Raw genomic sequence first — 17,991 nt, 5'->3', positions numbered from 1 at the left:
ATACCTTCCAAGGACATTTTCAGCATTAACAAATGTTTTCAAATGTTCTCAGTATGTCCTTGACGGGTATTAATTATCAAAACACGTCCTGGGCCGTTATTTTCCCAAAGAATTGCCACTAGACCATTCAGATTGTGCCGTACAAATTCCACTAACTATATTTATATATACAAACTTAATCCTAAAAGGGGCCCCCATTTTCGATCTTCTTTTGGAGGCCCAAGGCCCGGGTCTCTTGGGCCATGCCCAAGGGCCGGCCCTGCTCATAACCCTACAAAAATTTTTAAAAATTTCTCAAAAAACTCATCCAAACACAGCATTAGTGTCGGGTTCCATTAAGTGTGTGGTTGAGAAAAAAACATTGAATAATTTCTCCCTCGTACTAAATAAACCCAAATGCGGACCATGTGGTGTGTCCCTCGTAACAATTTGCAGTTAGGAAGGTCGGTATGGTTATATACAAAAAAACAAAGACTAGAGAGAGAAAGAGAAAAGAAGAAATCAAGAAACAGCGATGAACGAAGAAGACCGAAACCAATCCCCACTCCTCGACGCCCCCGCCGCCGCAGAAAGCGGCGATACAGTGCTCGACGCGGGCGGCGACGGAAACGGAGTCAGCAGCGGCGGCAGTGGCAGGAGCCGAGTGAGGGGGCCCTGGTCGCCCGAAGAGGACGAGATACTGAGCCGAGTCGTGAGCAAGTTCGGTGCGAGGAATTGGAGCCTGATCGCCCGAGGAATCCCGGGGAGGTCCGGTAAATCGTGCCGCCTGCGGTGGTGTAACCAGCTCGACCCTTGCGTCAAGCGCAAGCCCTTTACTGGTAATCGTAACGGGATTCACGATTTAGTTTGGATTTCAGTTATGTGTTTGGATTCTGCATTTGCGTATATGCTGATTTTTTGACTGTGGTGCTTTTGCGTGCTCATTGAATTTTAAATCTGAGGGTTTTAGGATTTTGTTTTCGTGATAGTTCTGTGGTGTGTTGTTGTGTTCCACCGGGTCAACGAAAACTTGGCCCACCGGACATCTGCCCCGAAAAGAGGCTGGACTTGGCCTGCCCGGCCTTAGGGGTGATAAACTAGCCAAACGAGCCAAGGAGGTGGTTGATCATGCTTGGTTTGAAAACTTAACGAGCTTTAAAAGTATGTTTCGAGCTTAGCTTGCTTATGAGACTAGCCGAGCTCGAACGAGCTTTAATAAAGCCAATCTCGAGTAGCTTGATTATACTACATAAGCTGAACGAGCCGAGTAGTATTTTGTTCAGACTTTGTTTGAAACCTTAATGTTCAAGCTTGGTTTTTTATGAAACAAACCTATCTTGAACAAGTTTTTAACAAACGAACACGGGCTCGAATCTCGAGTAACTTGGTTCAATTAGCGGCCCTACCATTAATGTGACCCTCCTGCACCTGTCCGCAAGCATCATGCTATGCAGGAGGGTTGAACCCTTGGCCTTGGCTTTGATACTGCTTGTTTGGATCAAGCACTTACCACTCACTGAAACCTGCAAGCATCGGCAGCTCCACATGTGCTTATTGGTGGTCAATTGAACACCCTAAGCTTTTTTATTTTTGAATGTTACATGTAAAAATTTGATATCAGATTTTATTTGAACACTTACTCTTATACTATGAGCACCCATTAATTTCGGTTAATTCGCTATTGAACACCAAATATATTAGCTCAAAAACAAGGCACACACTCTTAATGACAAAAATTACAAAAAGAGAGAGAGAGAAAAAGTATCTATCGGTATCATTCTCCGACTTCTCTTTGAACGACAATCAACTCTATATCTCCAAAAACAAGAGCACATGTTCAAAAAGATCCATGCGAAGCTATTCACCTCCACAGTTTTGTACAGAAACTATTAGTGTATTTCTGGGCCGGTTTAATATCGGTTCAAAATACAAAAATTCGCTGATAATATCTTATGCATTTTTGTACTTTTGCTCGTATTACTCACACTAACATATAAAATTTTGTGCATATATGATTGGTTAGTAGAGCTAAGGTAATTGTTGAACACCCTAATAAAAATTCCTGAAGCCACCACTACCCGCAAGTTTTAGTGGAGGCGCAACTTCATTTCATTATACCCGCCAATGGGTCAACAACCCAACTAAGACTTGGCCCACTTGGCCTCCGCCCCAGCAGGATACTAGATTTGGCCCACTTGGCCTCTGCCCAATAATATTTGTCTGCTTAAGTAGGTTTACTATTGCTGAATTTGGTCATGGAATTTGTTTTGAGGTGCCTTGCAGTTTACTGTACTTTTATAGTTGTTGTTTCTGGCATTTTAGTTTGAGTAGGGTTCTTGTAACTAAGAGATCATAAGAGAGGCAATGTGATAGATGAGACCATGTAAATCTTGTGTTCTCGCATGTTGTGTGGTGGTTATCTTTCTTTTTTGTTTGTGTGGATCAAATTCTTTTGCTATTGCATCAAAGGATTCTCTGTATGCGGTTCTTCCCCTTTCAATACACTCCGAACATTCACGTGCAAGTTTATACTCCTAGTTCTGTCCATCCCCCTCTATCTCTTGCATTTATGTGCGAATTTTTCGTTCTCACGTCTTTGAGCATGGTTATTCGTGTTGTTTTTGGTTGGATTCAACTTACTTATTTTGCCGTGTTTGGTAGTGAACTTCAACCTCAGTGTCCCAATTAAACTCTCTAGCATCTGAAGTAGATATTCATCACCTAAAATGGATCTATGACTATGTCCTGTAAATCATTTTCATCTCGTAAGATGAATTTATCATCATTAAGGGGCAATGTTCTTCCTAGGCTGGAAAGGACAGTTGCAACATCAAATGTGGGTCACAAGAAGTTTAATCAAGTAAATAGAGATTTGTGGAAAGGGTATGCCTATGTAGATGTCTGCGAAATGTGCTTGTTAAATTGATTGGATTTTGGAGGTTAGACCCACCGTAGGATGGAAAGTTAGGATTTGTTTTGATTGCCCAAAATCAGTTCAAATCCCACATTTGACTCTGGATTCCGTCAAACTAATATAGACCACTGATCCTCTCATGTAAGGTAACAAACTTTGAGCTTCTTGACCGTATAACCACCTAAATTAACTCCTAAATGATCTAATGGAAGTGATATATAAATTTCTCTTGATTTTAATGCTAGTAGAAGTCTTGCACTAGATCATTTTGTCCTTTTACTGATAGCTTATTCTTTACCTGGGATGTTTTTTGAGTTTCTATAGCACAACACGATTAGCGTGGGTTCTACAAGCCACTAAGGTCAAACCACACACACGTGTCGCTTTTCTCTCCAGTGTCAAGTGTCTACATCGATCTTTATTTTTCTACTGGAGCAAACATCAAACTCAAGGAGAAACGCTGTACATCTATTGCTGCATCTAATTACAAGCTTTTGATGTCATGTATCTTGTCTACTTTGACCTTTTAGATGACTAAAGATTTCTTAATTAAGCTGAGAAATTCATGTAGGAGGGTGACGAGTCATTGGACATACACAGTCATCCAGGATATTGGTTCAGACTTTTTGGGTCCATCTTGTTCAAGATATGCTTGATCTCAATTTACCCACGGTTTTCGTGCAAAACAGTCAATCTGGTTCATTGTGGATGAGCTTTCTTCTTCTCTCACTGTTTTCTGTGCTTTTATGCAATAGTGGTGCAAACTGTAGAAAAAGTAGACCAACAAAAAGTTAACAGCTTGATTTCTGCAACTTTTCTAATCTGCTAGTGGATCCAGCTTCTTACTAGACGTAGTAGCATGGACAAGGAACAAGGACACGTGTCACAGACACACCAATATGCCAATTGCAAAATACTAAAGAACACGACATGTCAAAAATAAATATTTGAGATATTTTTATATGCAGCTATATGACTATTTTATACACACGTCTCGGAAAATACAACATAGCACTAGATAGAATTGGAAGGACCCTAGATTCTATAGCTTAACAGACCAGGTGAAGGGGGAAATGTGCCTTCACATAGTGTCCAGTTTCTGGTACTAAAATCCCAAGTGTCCGAGGAGTGCTCGGTTCTAAAAGATATAAAAATAATAAGAAATGCTTGGACGAGTGTTAACGTGACACGCTAAGTGTCTGTGCTTCTTACATTCTAGGTCACAAATGAATGGTATGACGAGAAACTTTTTCCATTTACATTGGCAAATCAATATTTAGATGGGTATTGTTCTTCTTAATCAAGTCTAATTGAACTCATCTTGGTGCAGATGAAGAGGACCATATTATTTTAACAGCTCATTCAACTCATGGAAACAAATGGGCGTTAATCGCAAAGCTCCTACCCGGTAGAACTGATAACGCAATAAAGAACCACTGGAATTCTACACTGAGGCGCAAATTAACGGAGCTCAAAAGGCTTAAACGTGCACAGGGCACCACTTTGGAAGAAGTCAGTCTGGACAGAACAAATGCATCCTCAGAAGAAACCATGTCATGTGGAGATTTGCGGTCATTCAAGTCCCCAGAAAGAAGAGACACAAATATGATTGAAAATAGACCCAACCATTCTGAAAACAACCCTCAAATAGACGAGGATCGTCGAGCTGCGGAAACAAACAATCCCACCCTTTCCCGACCGGTGGCACGTGTTGGTGCATTTACCGTTTGTACCCCTGCAAATTTAACGCCAGACTTTGGGATCTGCAAATTTGTTGAAGGTATTTGTGGTGAACCTATTGTTCCGATGCAGTGTGGCAATGGTTGCTGTGGAGGTTCAAGTGGGGGTATATCTGAACAAAGATCATTGTTGGGACCAGAGTTTGTTGACTATGAGGTGCCTCCTCCCTTGTCGAGTCACGAGTTGGCTGCCATTGCCATGGATCTGAATAGAATTGCCTGGATCAGAAGCGGCCTTGAGAGTACCGGGACGCAAGTGGGACCGTCAACTCATGCCTTGCCGCATGAAGTTGAAGGCTTGAGCTGAAATTATTTGTTCGGAGACGTCTGAAAAGTCAAGTTTTTCTTTCTGTTTTTTCTGGGTTCATTTTTGTTGTGAGTTTTTTATCGGGAGGAAAAATGTAACGTCAACCGAATTTGAAAAAGGTTCATGAAGATGGTGGCTAACTATTCGGTCTTAGCGAAAGGCCTATGATTGTTGCTTTGTCCACAGGATACTCCCTCATTTTCGCAGAATGGTTGGTATCAATGCTCCTCTTTTGCACATTATCATCCTCGCCAAAAAACTAGGTCATGAGGGTCCGTTTGTTTGATGAAACTCTATTGCGAAGGTACATAGTTTCATAAAATGTGTTACCTCATCCAACTAATACTGATACGATCAATACTGCAAAACTTTGATGAGTGGTGATATATATATTACACTTTGGGAGATTATATATCCAATGAATATTTAATTCAATTCGCAAAACGAAAATGTGATCTTCTTGGATGTATATAATCAAGTACAATTCTCATATTGGGTCGGTATCAACGACCACACCTAATTATAATTGGTCGCCAATCTAGATTTTCTCACGTGACAAATCTTCATATAATTTCTCGTGTGATGCAATATTTTACTCTATCTATTGTTATCCTATTTAAGAATTCGTTGTATGACTATTTTTTGGGTCACGACGTGTATATTGTGCGTATCGCAACGTAAATTGGTCAGACATCAAAAAAAAAAGAATACAACAATCAACTAGAATAATATAGGTGGAATAGAGTTCTAAATTTTAGTATTTCCATCTTTGTCGTTACTCGTTAGCAACGAAGGAAAAATCATAAATTTTGGACCGGAAAATAACAACTTTTCAAACAGTTATTGTTGAAAAGTCACAACAGCCCTTCCCTAAACAGACTTTCACCTCGAAGGAGCACATGGGAAATAGTGAAAATTAATGGAACCCCATGTATCAAAAGATTCATAATTACTGTTGAAAAGTCACAACAGCCCTTCCCTAAAGTATTCTTTAGCCTCACAAGGATTTTAGTCTGGTTGGTTGATAGATTTGCTGCACACACAATTAACCATGGTCGATTATTGTAGTAAGACCGCAAGAAAGTAATTTCTTATGAATTCCCTAATTTCGGTGCTAATGGCTTGTCTTGGTCCGGATTGTGAAGTAATTTAGTTAAGATGTGCGTAAGAGGTTCTAGACACTTTTGATAGTCGAAAAAAATAAAAAATAGTAACTACTTTTGTTACAAAAACAAGGGAAAAAAGACACAGTAAAAAGCAACCTTTGCTGCTGCTTTTTTTTTTGGTGCTTCGGAAACACAAAGTGCAAACACATCACATGATGTGTGTCTTGGGCAGAATGAACAGAAACAGAGTACGATTAGGGAAAATTTTAACTCCACATCTATTTACACACTTTCATTCACAACGGGGATGAGTCCTATACATATTGGAATATGTAGTGCGTGCGGACTCCACCTCTATTGAATGGAAATGTGTAAATAGGTGTGTAAATGAGTGTGGAGGTAAAATGATTGATTACTGTTGCTGGTCATCTCCATCGATTCTTTATGCATAGAAGCCGTAATCCTTTTCCCCTCTTTTTGTTTCCTTTTACTACTGTTTTGGTGTACCCATGGTTTTTTTAGTGTGGTTTTCATTTGATTTGAATTGAGTGCTCTGCACCCGCTTTGCATGTCTCCTAATCCGTTTAGAAGCTTCTTTAGTTGCATGTTGGTAATGGTTCGTCTCAATCTAGATTAATGCAGTAAATTATTTTCGAGAAAGAATGTTTTTTTCAAATTTGAACAATTAAAAATACGCACGTATCTTTCAACAATTGGAATACAATAATCAAATAACGTATGTTACCAAACAGCACCAGCCAAATTTTTGCTTACGAAAGTATAACTTCTGGAATATTTAGGAAAACAATTATACTACAAACAGCAGCGTAGCCGATGGAGATTTTGGTTAGAGAAATTCTAAAAGAACCTTCAACAAATGTTTGAGGGGAGTGATTTTGCCACCCTTAAATTGTTAACGGCACTCCCTCCTCTCCGGGGGAGTGCCAAGTGAAGGGAGTGCCGTTAACAATTTGGGAAGCGGCAAAACCACTCCCCATGTTTGAAAGAGGACTTATTATTAGATTTCTTAACGTGCTCTTTAAACTTCAACTATTGTCTAATGCACTGTGATTACTCTTTAATCATGCGGTTAAGGTGAAGTAGCCATGGAATGTTTTTTTCATTTTTTTATACTTTGAAGCTTACACTCAAGTGGTTTGATGATTGACAGGTTTGGTCTCTTGATCAGAAACTTCCAGGGAGATTCACAAATTAAGCATGGTGTGCCTAACTCTGATATGAAATAATAACGTTGCACCAACCACATTACTTGATATAGCTTTGTATGATAAACGTGATAGATTAAATCACGTAAGGTGTCATGTCATGATACTACTAAATATGATGCACAAAATCTAAGACCCCCTAGAATTTAAAAATAGACATACTCCAAGAATGCAAGTGCATGGCTTGGCCAAAAAAGAAATTCATAAAATCATGCGGATCTTATTTTGCATCACTTGAAATTTTTTGTACATACTCATGTATATAAGGAGTATCAACTACCTCAAACATAACTTGTCACGAATTCAGATTTTCTTACGTAACCATTATCTCATGATTTATCTAAACATAAGTATTATTTTGATAATTAGATGACGGGTCGATTTGCGCGCACTTTAATTAATTTCGAATTGTTGAAGTTAATCAATCGAGCAAATTCTTCCCTAGGTCCAATATTTCAAATATTTAGCCTGCGTGGAAATCAATCATGTGACAGGATTAATTTTTCATGTACATCAGGCCAAACCACTTTCGTAATGCGAATCCACATTTTCTCATGTGATAGGATTCATTACAAACATCCGAGGAGGTACCAATTTCGTGTCATAAACGCCAAACCCACAGACTTTGTGTTTGAGGGAATCCAAGCTTATCTTTCACAGTCCAAATTTACACTGCATTTCCGTCTTTATATACACATCAGAGAGAGAGAGAGAGAGAGAGAGAGATCACTGTGGTTTCTCTTGTCTTTTTCCCTTGATCGAGACCCCTCAAGAATGATCTATGCTTCCCACTGCTTTTTCATGAGGGTTCTCTTCCTTGGTCTTTCAAATGACGACAAACATACCCAACTCCCACGTTGATTTAGAATCCACCGCCGTCAGTGACGGCCCCGACGGTAATGAGATCGTGAGCGAGCAGGACAAGAGGAGGGAATCCTCTGCGTCGGAGTGTTCCGTAGAGGTCGTGGATCTGGAAGCCGGGGGGAAGGTACATTTGGCGAAACGCGGGAGGGATTGTAGGATTTGTCATCTGAGCTTCGATGCAGGGAATCAGGAGTCCGGTGGGGTGGCTATGGAGTTGGGTTGTTCTTGTAAAGATGATTTAGCTGCTGCCCATAAGCAGTGTGCTGAGGCTTGGTTCAAGATTAAGGGCAACAAGTAAGTAATGAACCTCTTGAAACTAAAAAGAATTTCATTTGTATTTTTTGCTTTGGAATTGGCCCTCTTCTGGTTCTCTGCTAGTCATAAGTTAGATGCAATGTGATGTGAACTGACTGGATGAAATTTGTACTATTCGTTTAGCCATACGTGGCAGTACAAACCGTGCACGTTAGTATATTTCTTGTACTATTTCTTTGTCCTGGCAAAACAGCCGAGTATTGGGTACTCGAGGACGTAAACCATGTTGGGTGAACCACGTAAATCCGGTATTCTTATGTTTTTGCCTTTGATTACTGTATTCGTGTTTTCGTACAACTAGATCTAGTGGCAGCCGCATGATTTGTAATTAGCGGCATTGATAACAAAAAGTAGATTTCGCAAGGATATATTGCCACTCGTTAGATTTGGGGGAGAAATGGGTATGTTCATTGCCATTTTTTAATTTTTATTCACGCCACAAAGAAAAAGATTAATGATTTGGAATTTTAAGGGTTTTTTTCCCACACATGTAGGAATTTATTCCACCAAGGGACTTGTAGGGGCCAATCTCATGGAAAATTTCCAAACTAATCGGAAAAAGATGGTATAATAAGTGAATATAGGGGAGTCGTGTAAGGGGCGAGGCAGCCGAAGGAGGTCCGCCCTAGACTAGATCTTGTGTTAGGGTTCTGCAAGTCTGGAATAGTTCTCACATGTTTCTCCTGGGTAGGATGGTATGATTCGTATGAAATTAGCTTTGTTATTGTTTCAGAGGTTTGTTGGGTAGTTTGAGGTGTGATCAAATTTTCATAGATTGTTATTGAGTAACTCTTTAATATGATTTCTGATCTCAAATATGATTTGGGCAATTGATCCAAGGGTTGTGTCGAATGTGCCCCGTAGAGTGAAACTTCTATATGACAATAAAGCACTGCTTTGATGAAGAAAAGGAGGGAAAGGTGTAAAAGCAGTTTATATTAAATGAAGAGAATCAAGAAGATAAAGCAAAAGATGAGTGCACTGGTTGTAATATTGTATTTCCAACTAGTGGGAGATTTCTTTCCATTCTGTTTTTGGGGGAATTTATTTCCTTTTCTCTTTTTTTTTCTTCTTCTTGTTTTTGCTTTCCTTTTTCAAATTACAACTTGGGTTTGACTTTTATATTCCTTATGTTGTAAAAGCAGAAGCACTAGCTGGTATTCCCAATATGACGCAAAGACTCATTCATTGGATTCCTGGTTCTCTTCCTGTGAATTTATGCTATGACAATGTTTCTAAACTCGGCCTTTTTCAGGAGTTGAGAATCTTGTATCCTTGTTTTGGTTCCTTGAACCTAGACTTGTGCTATTTGGTGGTTAGCTTTTATATTCGCGTGGTGTTTTTGTACTATCCCTTAAAAGAAAAGACAGGATACAGGAGGTTATCATTCAACATCTTAGTGTAGTGAAGCAATGCAGTGATGTTCCCTTTGGAAGACCCGATTCAATGATTCTATTGCTAGTGTATATCCCTCATTACATAGGGACAATAAATGGTGCACCTTCAATCGTTGGATCTTGTAATCTTTAGAATTTAGGATGATCCAGCTAATGCTTTCACTTGAGGCAAGTGCTTGTCTTCTTTCCATTTGACCTAACAATTATTGATCTCTTAATTTTCTGATTTCATTAGTCCTTGTGCTAATAGGCACGCTCATACTAGCACTGTACTAGCACATCTAACCAACATGTCCTAGCATTTTATACCCGGTCTTTATAGATCCTTTTTGCTTTCTCCTATTTTGTCGTGTAGTTTGGAATAATCTTTTTTGTCACCTTTATGCCAAAATTACTTCAATTCTTTTACTTGGGTCAAAACTCAAAAGGCCCATGGTCCATTTCTTCATTATGTACTTGTGTATTTGGTTCTGATATTTTTGTCTGCTGGTTAGCTCTTGGTATTAATACATGTAGTCCTGAGAATGCTTCATTATTCGGATTGTGGCTTTCCATACAGTAGTTGGCATTTGGTTTCCCCATATAGTATGGTGTTATTTTCCAAGGGCCTCGTTCTCACTACTTCGATCAATAGTGCATCTTTATTCTTGGCACAAGTTCTGCTCTTATGTGGTGAGAATCAGGATATAGTTCTTGTATATGTAATCGTAGATGATGATGGGTTCGAAACTTAAGTTATTTTATACCCAACATAGTGGAATATATATGTTTAACAAATAAAGATCTACATAGTGGATAAAGTACATTCCCAAGGTAAACTACCTTAGCCCAACTGGCATGCCTCAAAGTTGGTCAAACGCTAAATCATGAGAAAGCATTGCACATAGGTCACGGAGTATTAACGCGGTCTAGACATGGCCACGAAGATTACCTAGATTACGAAAATTTTACCCCTTTGAACATGACCATGAGGTTTGACCGGTGCCCTGGTTCTTAACAGCTTGCAAATGTAAGTAGTAAGCTGTCTTTGATCCATGGAAGGTAGTAGTACTCCTGCAATACTACTTCCCGTAGCTTCGAGTTTCACAGGCCATGTTGTCCCAACGAAAGGGTTCCTTCTGGCCACCTATTTTCCATCTTTTCGTCCCCAACATACACACTGAAACGTTTCCTTGACCGGAAGGCATCCAGACTAATGCTTTGCTGTTCTTTCCTCCAACTTGTGCCTTCATCCAATTTGGTTCGAGGTTCTGGATTTTTGGTCTTCCAACTAGTGGAGTCATCCGACATGCTTATTTGATCCAACGAGCTCGTCTGCATGAACAAGCCACTGTAAGTGGTAATTATCCTTCATTTGACATAAAAATTCTTAAAAGTAGGGCAAATGGGCACCAGAACCGTGTTGGCAGGTTTTGCACTCAAGCATACCACCCAGTTCTTCCATGAACCTCGCCTTTTCAGTCGAAGTCAACAAGGTTGGATCACGAAGGAGAAGCTTGCAATCTTCAAGAGAAAGCCCGTCACCTCCAAGAGAGCGCACTCGTCCTATGAAGGGATTCATTACCCGACCATCTCCTCCAACCTCTCTTGAATGTAGTTGAGTAAGACGATTAACTTCCCTCCATCATCTATATTTCCACCCGGCTCACAAACATGAAAACCAACATGAAAACCAAGGAAAAGCCCTATTGGTGGCCGGCTTGAGGAGGATGAGTTCTTCATCCAGATCCAAACTCAATTGACTACCCCTCAAAGCATTTGAAATTTCTAAGACAGATTTCATGATTCTAATATAAATGGGAGAGGGTTGGATTTTGATCCAGATAGTTTGGACATTATTCATCAACTTCTTCTCGAATCGATCAAAGTTCTTTGTTCTGGTCTATTTCTAGGGCTTGATTTAGGGTTATACATCCGTCCTTTTTCAACCCAACATAGGTGTCATCACTGCACACGCAAAATGGGGAGGTTGGTGGAACACACAGCTTTGTATTCATTTCTTTCAAAGCTTTTTGGGCTATTTTAGGTCTAGAAAAGTGATGTAGTTAATAAGAATGAGGGGAAATGTTGAAATGATAGATATGAGAATTAAAGTAAAGGAGGAATGAACCATCCTCAAGAGACTGAAACGATACACGTGCAGGTGCATTTAGTACACAGGGATGGTTCGTTCAGTCTCTTGAGGTGAGGATGGTTCGTTCCTCCTTTACTTTAATGCTCCTGTCTCTCATTTCAACCTTTTCCCTCATTCTTATTACCTACTTTACTTTTCTAAACCTGAAATAGCCCAGAAAGCTTTAAAAGAAATGAATACAAAGCCGTGTGTTCCACCTTTCCCCCCATTTTTTTTGTGTCCAGTGATGGCACCTATGTTGGGTTGAGAAAGGAAGGATGTATAACCTTAAATCAGGCCCTAAAAACAGACCCAAATAGATTTTTCGACCAATTTGAGAAAAAGTTGATGAATAATATCCAAACTACCTGGGTCAAAATCCAACCCTCTCCCATTTATATTAGGATAATAAAATCTGTCTTAGAAATTTCTTGTGCTTTGAGGGGTAGTCAATTGAGTTTGGATCTAGATGGAGAACTCATTCTCCTTAAGTCGGCCACTAATAGGGACATAGATGAGGTGCTTTTTCTTCGTTTTCGTGTTTGTGAGCCATGTGGAAATGTAGATGATGGAGGGAAGTTAATGCCTTACTCAACTACTACATTCACGAGAGGGTTGGAGGAGATGGTGGAATAATGAATCCCTTCACAAGACGAGTGCGCTCTCTTAAGAGGTGAGAGACTTTCTCTTGAAGATTGCAAGCTTCTCTTGGTGATCCAACCTTGCTGACTCTGACTGAGAAGGCAAGGTTCATGGAGGAACTGGGTGGTATGCTTGAGAGCAAAACCTGCCAACACAGTGTTGTGGTGCCCATTTGCCCTGCTTTTAAGAATTTTTTATAATCAAATGAAGGATAATTACCACCTACAGTGGCTTGTTCATGTTGACCAACTCATTGGATCAAAGAAACATGTCGGCTCTAGCTTTTATACATTGCCAGAAGATTCAAGGAGTTTTCAAATAGGGATACGTATCGTGTAACATTTTTTCAATTGTATAAATTGTATCGGGATAAGTATCGTGTAGCTTAAGATACGTTTGTTGGAAGAGTATGAGTTTCTATTGTTAAGTTGGACAAAATTTTTGGAAGAGGGAGGATAAGGCAAGAGTGGGAAGGAGAGTATTTGTATTACACTTGAACTCAAATTTTTTTTTGGCTTGGTACAAAATGGCTAGAACCTATTGATCCCTATATATATTACTTCATGGAAGACTTTAGTACAAAGATATTTTCATATAAGATAAACATTGAGGTAATTCTAGAATTACATGTTTGACTAATTCTCATAAAGATATTTTCATATAAGATAAACTTTGAGTTAAATTCTAGAATTACACATGTGACTAATTCTCACAAAAAACTCTAGATATTTCGCAAGGATATTCTAGAGTTAGATATTTAGAGTTTTTAAAACTAGATATTTATATATTCTTCAATAATATCTTCCATTTTGGGTTTTGACAATTCCGCTTTGTCAATAGGACTTGTTTGGACTTAACTTTCTTGTGCAAAAATACTAAATTTAGTTATGCTTCAACAACGTTAAACATTATTAATATACAATTAAAAAGTAGATACACCTAATAACACCATTCAACTATGCTTTTAAAAAAAAAAAGTTTTTAAGATGCAAAATTTCAAGTCTCTGAACTGGGGCCTATTACACTAAGGCTTTTTGTTCCCTTTGTCAAGGAAAGAAAAGTTATGTTAAACACAATCCAAGTATGGTTCTTTCTTCTATACAAGCCCTGCATTGAGGTTGAATTTCTCATAAATGGTTTGAAAAATGCCATAATTAGATCTAACGGCTTAAACAAATGCATTTAGGGTTCCGCTTCTTGAAATAAGGTTTGACTTGTTCCCAATAATTAATTTGTAGGACACGTACTGAACTAGGATACGCATATAAATCGTAGGATATGAGGTTGTATCTTAGGATTTCTATACAAAAAGGATACCAATCGTGTATCGTAGGTTTTTAACAACTATGCTGAGGAGAGAGGATGACTCCACTAGTTGGAAGACTAAAATTCCAGAACCTCAAACCAAATTGGAAGTTGGAGGAAAGAAAAGCAAAGCATTGGATGCCTTTCGTTTAAGGAAATGTTTCAGTGTGGATGCCGGGGATGAAAAGATGGAAAATAGGAGGCCAGAGGGAACCCTTTCATGGGACAACACGGCCCGTGATACTCGAAGCTGCAAGAAGTTGGTTGCGGGAAGTAGTATTGCAGGAGTACTACAACCTTCCATGGATCAAAGACAACTTACTACTTACATTTGCAAGCAGTTCAGAAACTCCGCAGCGCACCGGTCGAACCTTATGGTCATGTTCAAAGGGGTAAAATCTTCGTGACCTATGTAATCTTTGTGGCCATGTCTAGACCGCGTTAATACTCCATGACCTATGTGCAATGCTTTCTCATGATTTAGCATTTGACCAACTTTGAGGCATGCCGTGTTAAGACATAAGTACAACCAAGAATGGTATAATAAAGTCGAATATATGGGCATAAATAAATCAAGTAAATGATATATATATGTATATATATGTGAGTTCACATCAATACTTTCCTGATGGATACTTCATGTAAGTGAGACTTTAAAGTTCATATTTTCATGTTTCTTTTTGGAAAAATTTTAAAATACCCCCCAAACTTTACACTCAAGGTCTAATAGACACCCAAACTTTCAACAAAATCAATTTTATTCTTGTGTATTTGGTTCTGATATTTTTGTGCTGGTTAGCTCTTGGTATTAATACGTGTTGTAGTCCTGAGAATGCTTTATTATTCAGATTATGGCTTCCATACAGTAGTTGGCATTTGGTTTCCCCATATAGTATGGTGTTGTTTTCCAAGGGCCTCGTTTGCACTACTTCGATCAATAGTATAGATCCTACTTTATTCTTGGCACAAGTTCTGCTCTTATGTGCTGAGAATCAGGATATAGTTCTTGTATATGTAACCATAGATGATGATGGGGCTCGAAATTTAAGGTATTTTATACCCAACATAGTGGAATATATGTGTGTGTGTGAGTAAATAAGATTGTGTTAGAGAAGATCCCAAGGGGCACCAGCCTTCTAAGTAGAAGGATAAAACTAAAAAGCACCAAAAAGTTCGAAAGAAACACAATGAGCATAAACCATCAAGGAAAAACATCGTTGCCTCTCACCCCATTTTGTAGTTTCAATTCTCCTTGTTAGCACCAAAAAGCATTTCCACCAAGTCCGTCAACGGAAACCCAATGCAAACGTTAAAACATCAACCCTATCCTTAACCACTCGATTCACCATTACGATGAAGCCAACTCTTTCCCCTTGCTTGCTGTGGGTCTCAAACTCATATACAGCCCAAATGGACCCCTTACTCCCACATGATTTGCCACCATCTCCCTCTTTTTTTGAGAATGCTCCAGAACATGCTTCCTTCCACCTCCTTACATGAGGGACCCTCGTGTCTTCCGTGTAGTGGCGGAGCTAGAATTTTGACCTGGGGGGACCGGCTTAGTAGACATATTTTTTATTGGAACATATACTTATTACTTTATCATAAAGTTTTTGTTTTTCAATATATTACATTTTTGTACATTGAAATGATTCTAGCCAAATGCAGTTAAAGTATTCCAATCATTTTGTTTTTTCTTTAGGCTACTTCAATTGTCACGTGCTTATTTTTTTATTAATGAAAGAAATTGAGACATGAGAATGTAAAATAGCTAGTTTTTTTATCAAATCAAATCAAAATTACCAAGATATAAGTAGCTATATACGAATAATTATCAATTTAACATTAAAAATCAGGTATATACCAAATAAAAATTTCAAAAATCGGGAGCTTGAGGAGCTGGGGCTGGCCCCCCCCGGGCCCCAACATAGCTCCGCCACAGCCTCCATGGAACTTCTCTCTTGGTAAGCCAAGCCTCCTCCTGGCCATTTGTTAACCAGACCCAAGCACCCCAAATGGGCTTTGTGAATGAAAATGATGTTGCACCTCATTCTCTTTTTGTCTCCTCCAACGATAAATCATCATCGTCTTGAAATGTCACAGGGAGCTATTGTTGGCGCGTACAGAGGCAGTATGGTTGTTACCTCAATTTGTTGTGTTTGCAATGTATTAATCCTGTTTTCTTGATTAGGAGTATAACTATTATCTGTCATAGTGCAAAGAGTTTCTATTTCCATGGGGAGCATGTAAATGATCAGCATACTGAGGATCCATCTAGCTGACTATAAGTCAGTGATACCACTTCTTGTTGACTCCAGTTTTCATGTTTGAAAACATGAAAGGCCGCGCACTTCTTGTTGACTCCAGTTGTCATGTTTGAAAACATGAAAGGCCGCGCAGTCTCCAAAATATGATTCTGTTTCAGAATAAAAACACTTATCATATTTTTAACTCTTTCTATAGCACAGTTTCTGTAGATTCTTGAAGCATGGAAAAAAATCATTTCATGGTAGGAGGTTTCCTAGGGGAATGCTCTCTTGCAATGTCCAAGGTCATTTTGACTTATCTATGGCCTACAGGATTCAGGAAGATATGTAAAACGTGTTGCATCATTAACTTGAGGGAGATATTTTGTTCAGTCAAGGTCAAAGGTAGAGAGTAGTAATGTAATGTACCTTCACTACCAGCCCGTTTGTTTGAGGGATTTGGTGAAATGACAAGAAATGGGAAGGAAAGGGAATCCCGACACTTGTTTGGATTGGGAGAGATTATGAGGTAGGTGAGAAATAAAGAGAACCAGTATACACAGAAAGGCCCCATTCCTTTCTCACCCAAAGCGGTGAGATTTGGGGAGAAACACCAATTGTTTCAGTTATTTTCTCACCTCCATTCCAAACGAAGTCTATATTAATATGACTGTTTCTTTTTCATGCGGTAATGCCATCTCTAATATATGTTTTGTTTGCTTTTCACATAGTTGACCTGAATTTGCAACCATTGAATATCTTAATTCATGTCCATATGGTGGACCAACTCCAGTAATGACCTTTCTTGCTTCTTTCGTTTTAACTCAGAACCTGTGAGATCTGTGGGTCCACTGCACGCAATGTAGCTGGTGCAAACGAGGCCGAGTTGTTGGAGCAGTGGAACGAGGCAAATGATGCTGTAGCTGTTGGACCAGTGCCCTCCGCAGAGACCAGGAGATTCTGGCGGGGGAGTCGGTTTCTCAACTTCCTGCTGGCATGTATGGTCTTTGCATTTGTCATATCCTGGCTCTTCCACTTCAACGTCCCCTCATGAAATCTGATCAAAGGCTGTTGAGGCAAACGCGTACAAAAGCTTCAAGCCCCCCTGCTACAGTTTCTACTTCAGGTACCCTTCTTGTAGTTTGCTTCCCATTCTTGGTTGGAAGAATCAAATCTGTATCTGCTGCTGTTTATATTAGTATCAGAGCTTTAGCGGACTTGTACTGGATGTTGTATCATTATTATTATTTTTTTTTTTTTGATCCCGCGTGACATAGAATGTAAGTCTGTACTGTTGTAGCACTGTATCATGTATCGGTTGTCTCAACTTCCCTCTCAACTTAAGCAATTGCCCAAAGTTATTTCTTGTGAATTCCCTAGTCCTGATGTGGATGACCACCTCCCTTTGACCGGAATGGAAAAGAGATTAGTTGAGGTGCGCTGAAGCTGGCCCAGACGCATCTGACCGTTGAACCAGAAGAAAGAGCATTTTCAGAACTTGTCGGGCGAAATACGAATTTTGTAAAAGTCCTTACCGATATCTAATTGAATTGATTTTTATAGGACCTCATGAAAAAATATTTCAAGAAAAATGTGCGGTTCGGATCATTTTTGTGCATGATATGTGCTGCATTGTATGCGCGCATAGCACGGCAGAAAAAGTGATATTGGAAATAGTGTAATGCTTATTGTTCAGAGCAAGTCGATTCATGTGTCTTTTGGCAGAAATTTTGACAAAATTCAAGTCCATACATTGCCAAATTTTTGTTGCAAAACACAGTCAAAGTCATCTCATGCATAACCAAAACCAATTGATTTGCATCATTAACTAAAATGAG

General features: G+C 39.2%; 2 protein-coding genes across 2 annotated transcripts; both read left to right on the top strand.

The window, feature by feature from the left end:
* The first annotated feature begins 417 nt into the window (after positions 1-417).
* On the top strand, positions 418-5,104 carry LOC131300168 (transcription factor MYB1-like). Its single transcript, XM_058325883.1, has 2 exons — positions 418-818; positions 4,224-5,104. Exons 1-2 carry the CDS (start codon positions 515-517, stop codon positions 4,937-4,939), a joined length of 1,020 nt encoding a protein of 339 aa, XP_058181866.1. The 5' UTR covers positions 418-514; the 3' UTR covers positions 4,940-5,104.
* A 2,697-nt stretch (positions 5,105-7,801) lies between these two features.
* On the top strand, positions 7,802-17,510 carry LOC131300189 (uncharacterized). Its single transcript, XM_058325911.1, has 2 exons — positions 7,802-8,429; positions 16,982-17,510. The coding sequence occupies exons 1-2, from the start codon at positions 8,101-8,103 to the stop codon at positions 17,205-17,207; spliced, it is 555 nt and encodes a 184-aa protein (XP_058181894.1). The 5' UTR covers positions 7,802-8,100; the 3' UTR covers positions 17,208-17,510.
* Positions 17,511-17,991: the final 481 nt, after the last annotated feature.

Source organism: Rhododendron vialii, chromosome 9a (assembly GCF_030253575.1).
Source record: "Rhododendron vialii isolate Sample 1 chromosome 9a, ASM3025357v1".
Lineage (NCBI taxonomy): Eukaryota > Viridiplantae > Streptophyta > Magnoliopsida > Ericales > Ericaceae > Rhododendron > Rhododendron vialii.
Note: the sequence above shows the minus strand (reverse complement) of the source record. Positions and strands in the feature narration are given on the sequence as shown.

Coding starts and splice junctions, on each gene's coding strand:
- LOC131300189 (XM_058325911.1), top strand. CDS start 8,101: ATGACGACAAACATACCCAACTCCCACGTTGATTTAGAATCCACCGCC. Junction 8,430..16,981: donor TTCAAGATTAAGGGCAACAA/GTAAGTAATGAA, acceptor GTTTTAACTCAG/AACCTGTGAGATCTGTGGGT.
- LOC131300168 (XM_058325883.1), top strand. CDS start 515: ATGAACGAAGAAGACCGAAACCAATCCCCACTCCTCGACGCCCCCGCC. Junction 819..4,223: donor CAAGCGCAAGCCCTTTACTG/GTAATCGTAACG, acceptor ATCTTGGTGCAG/ATGAAGAGGACCATATTATT.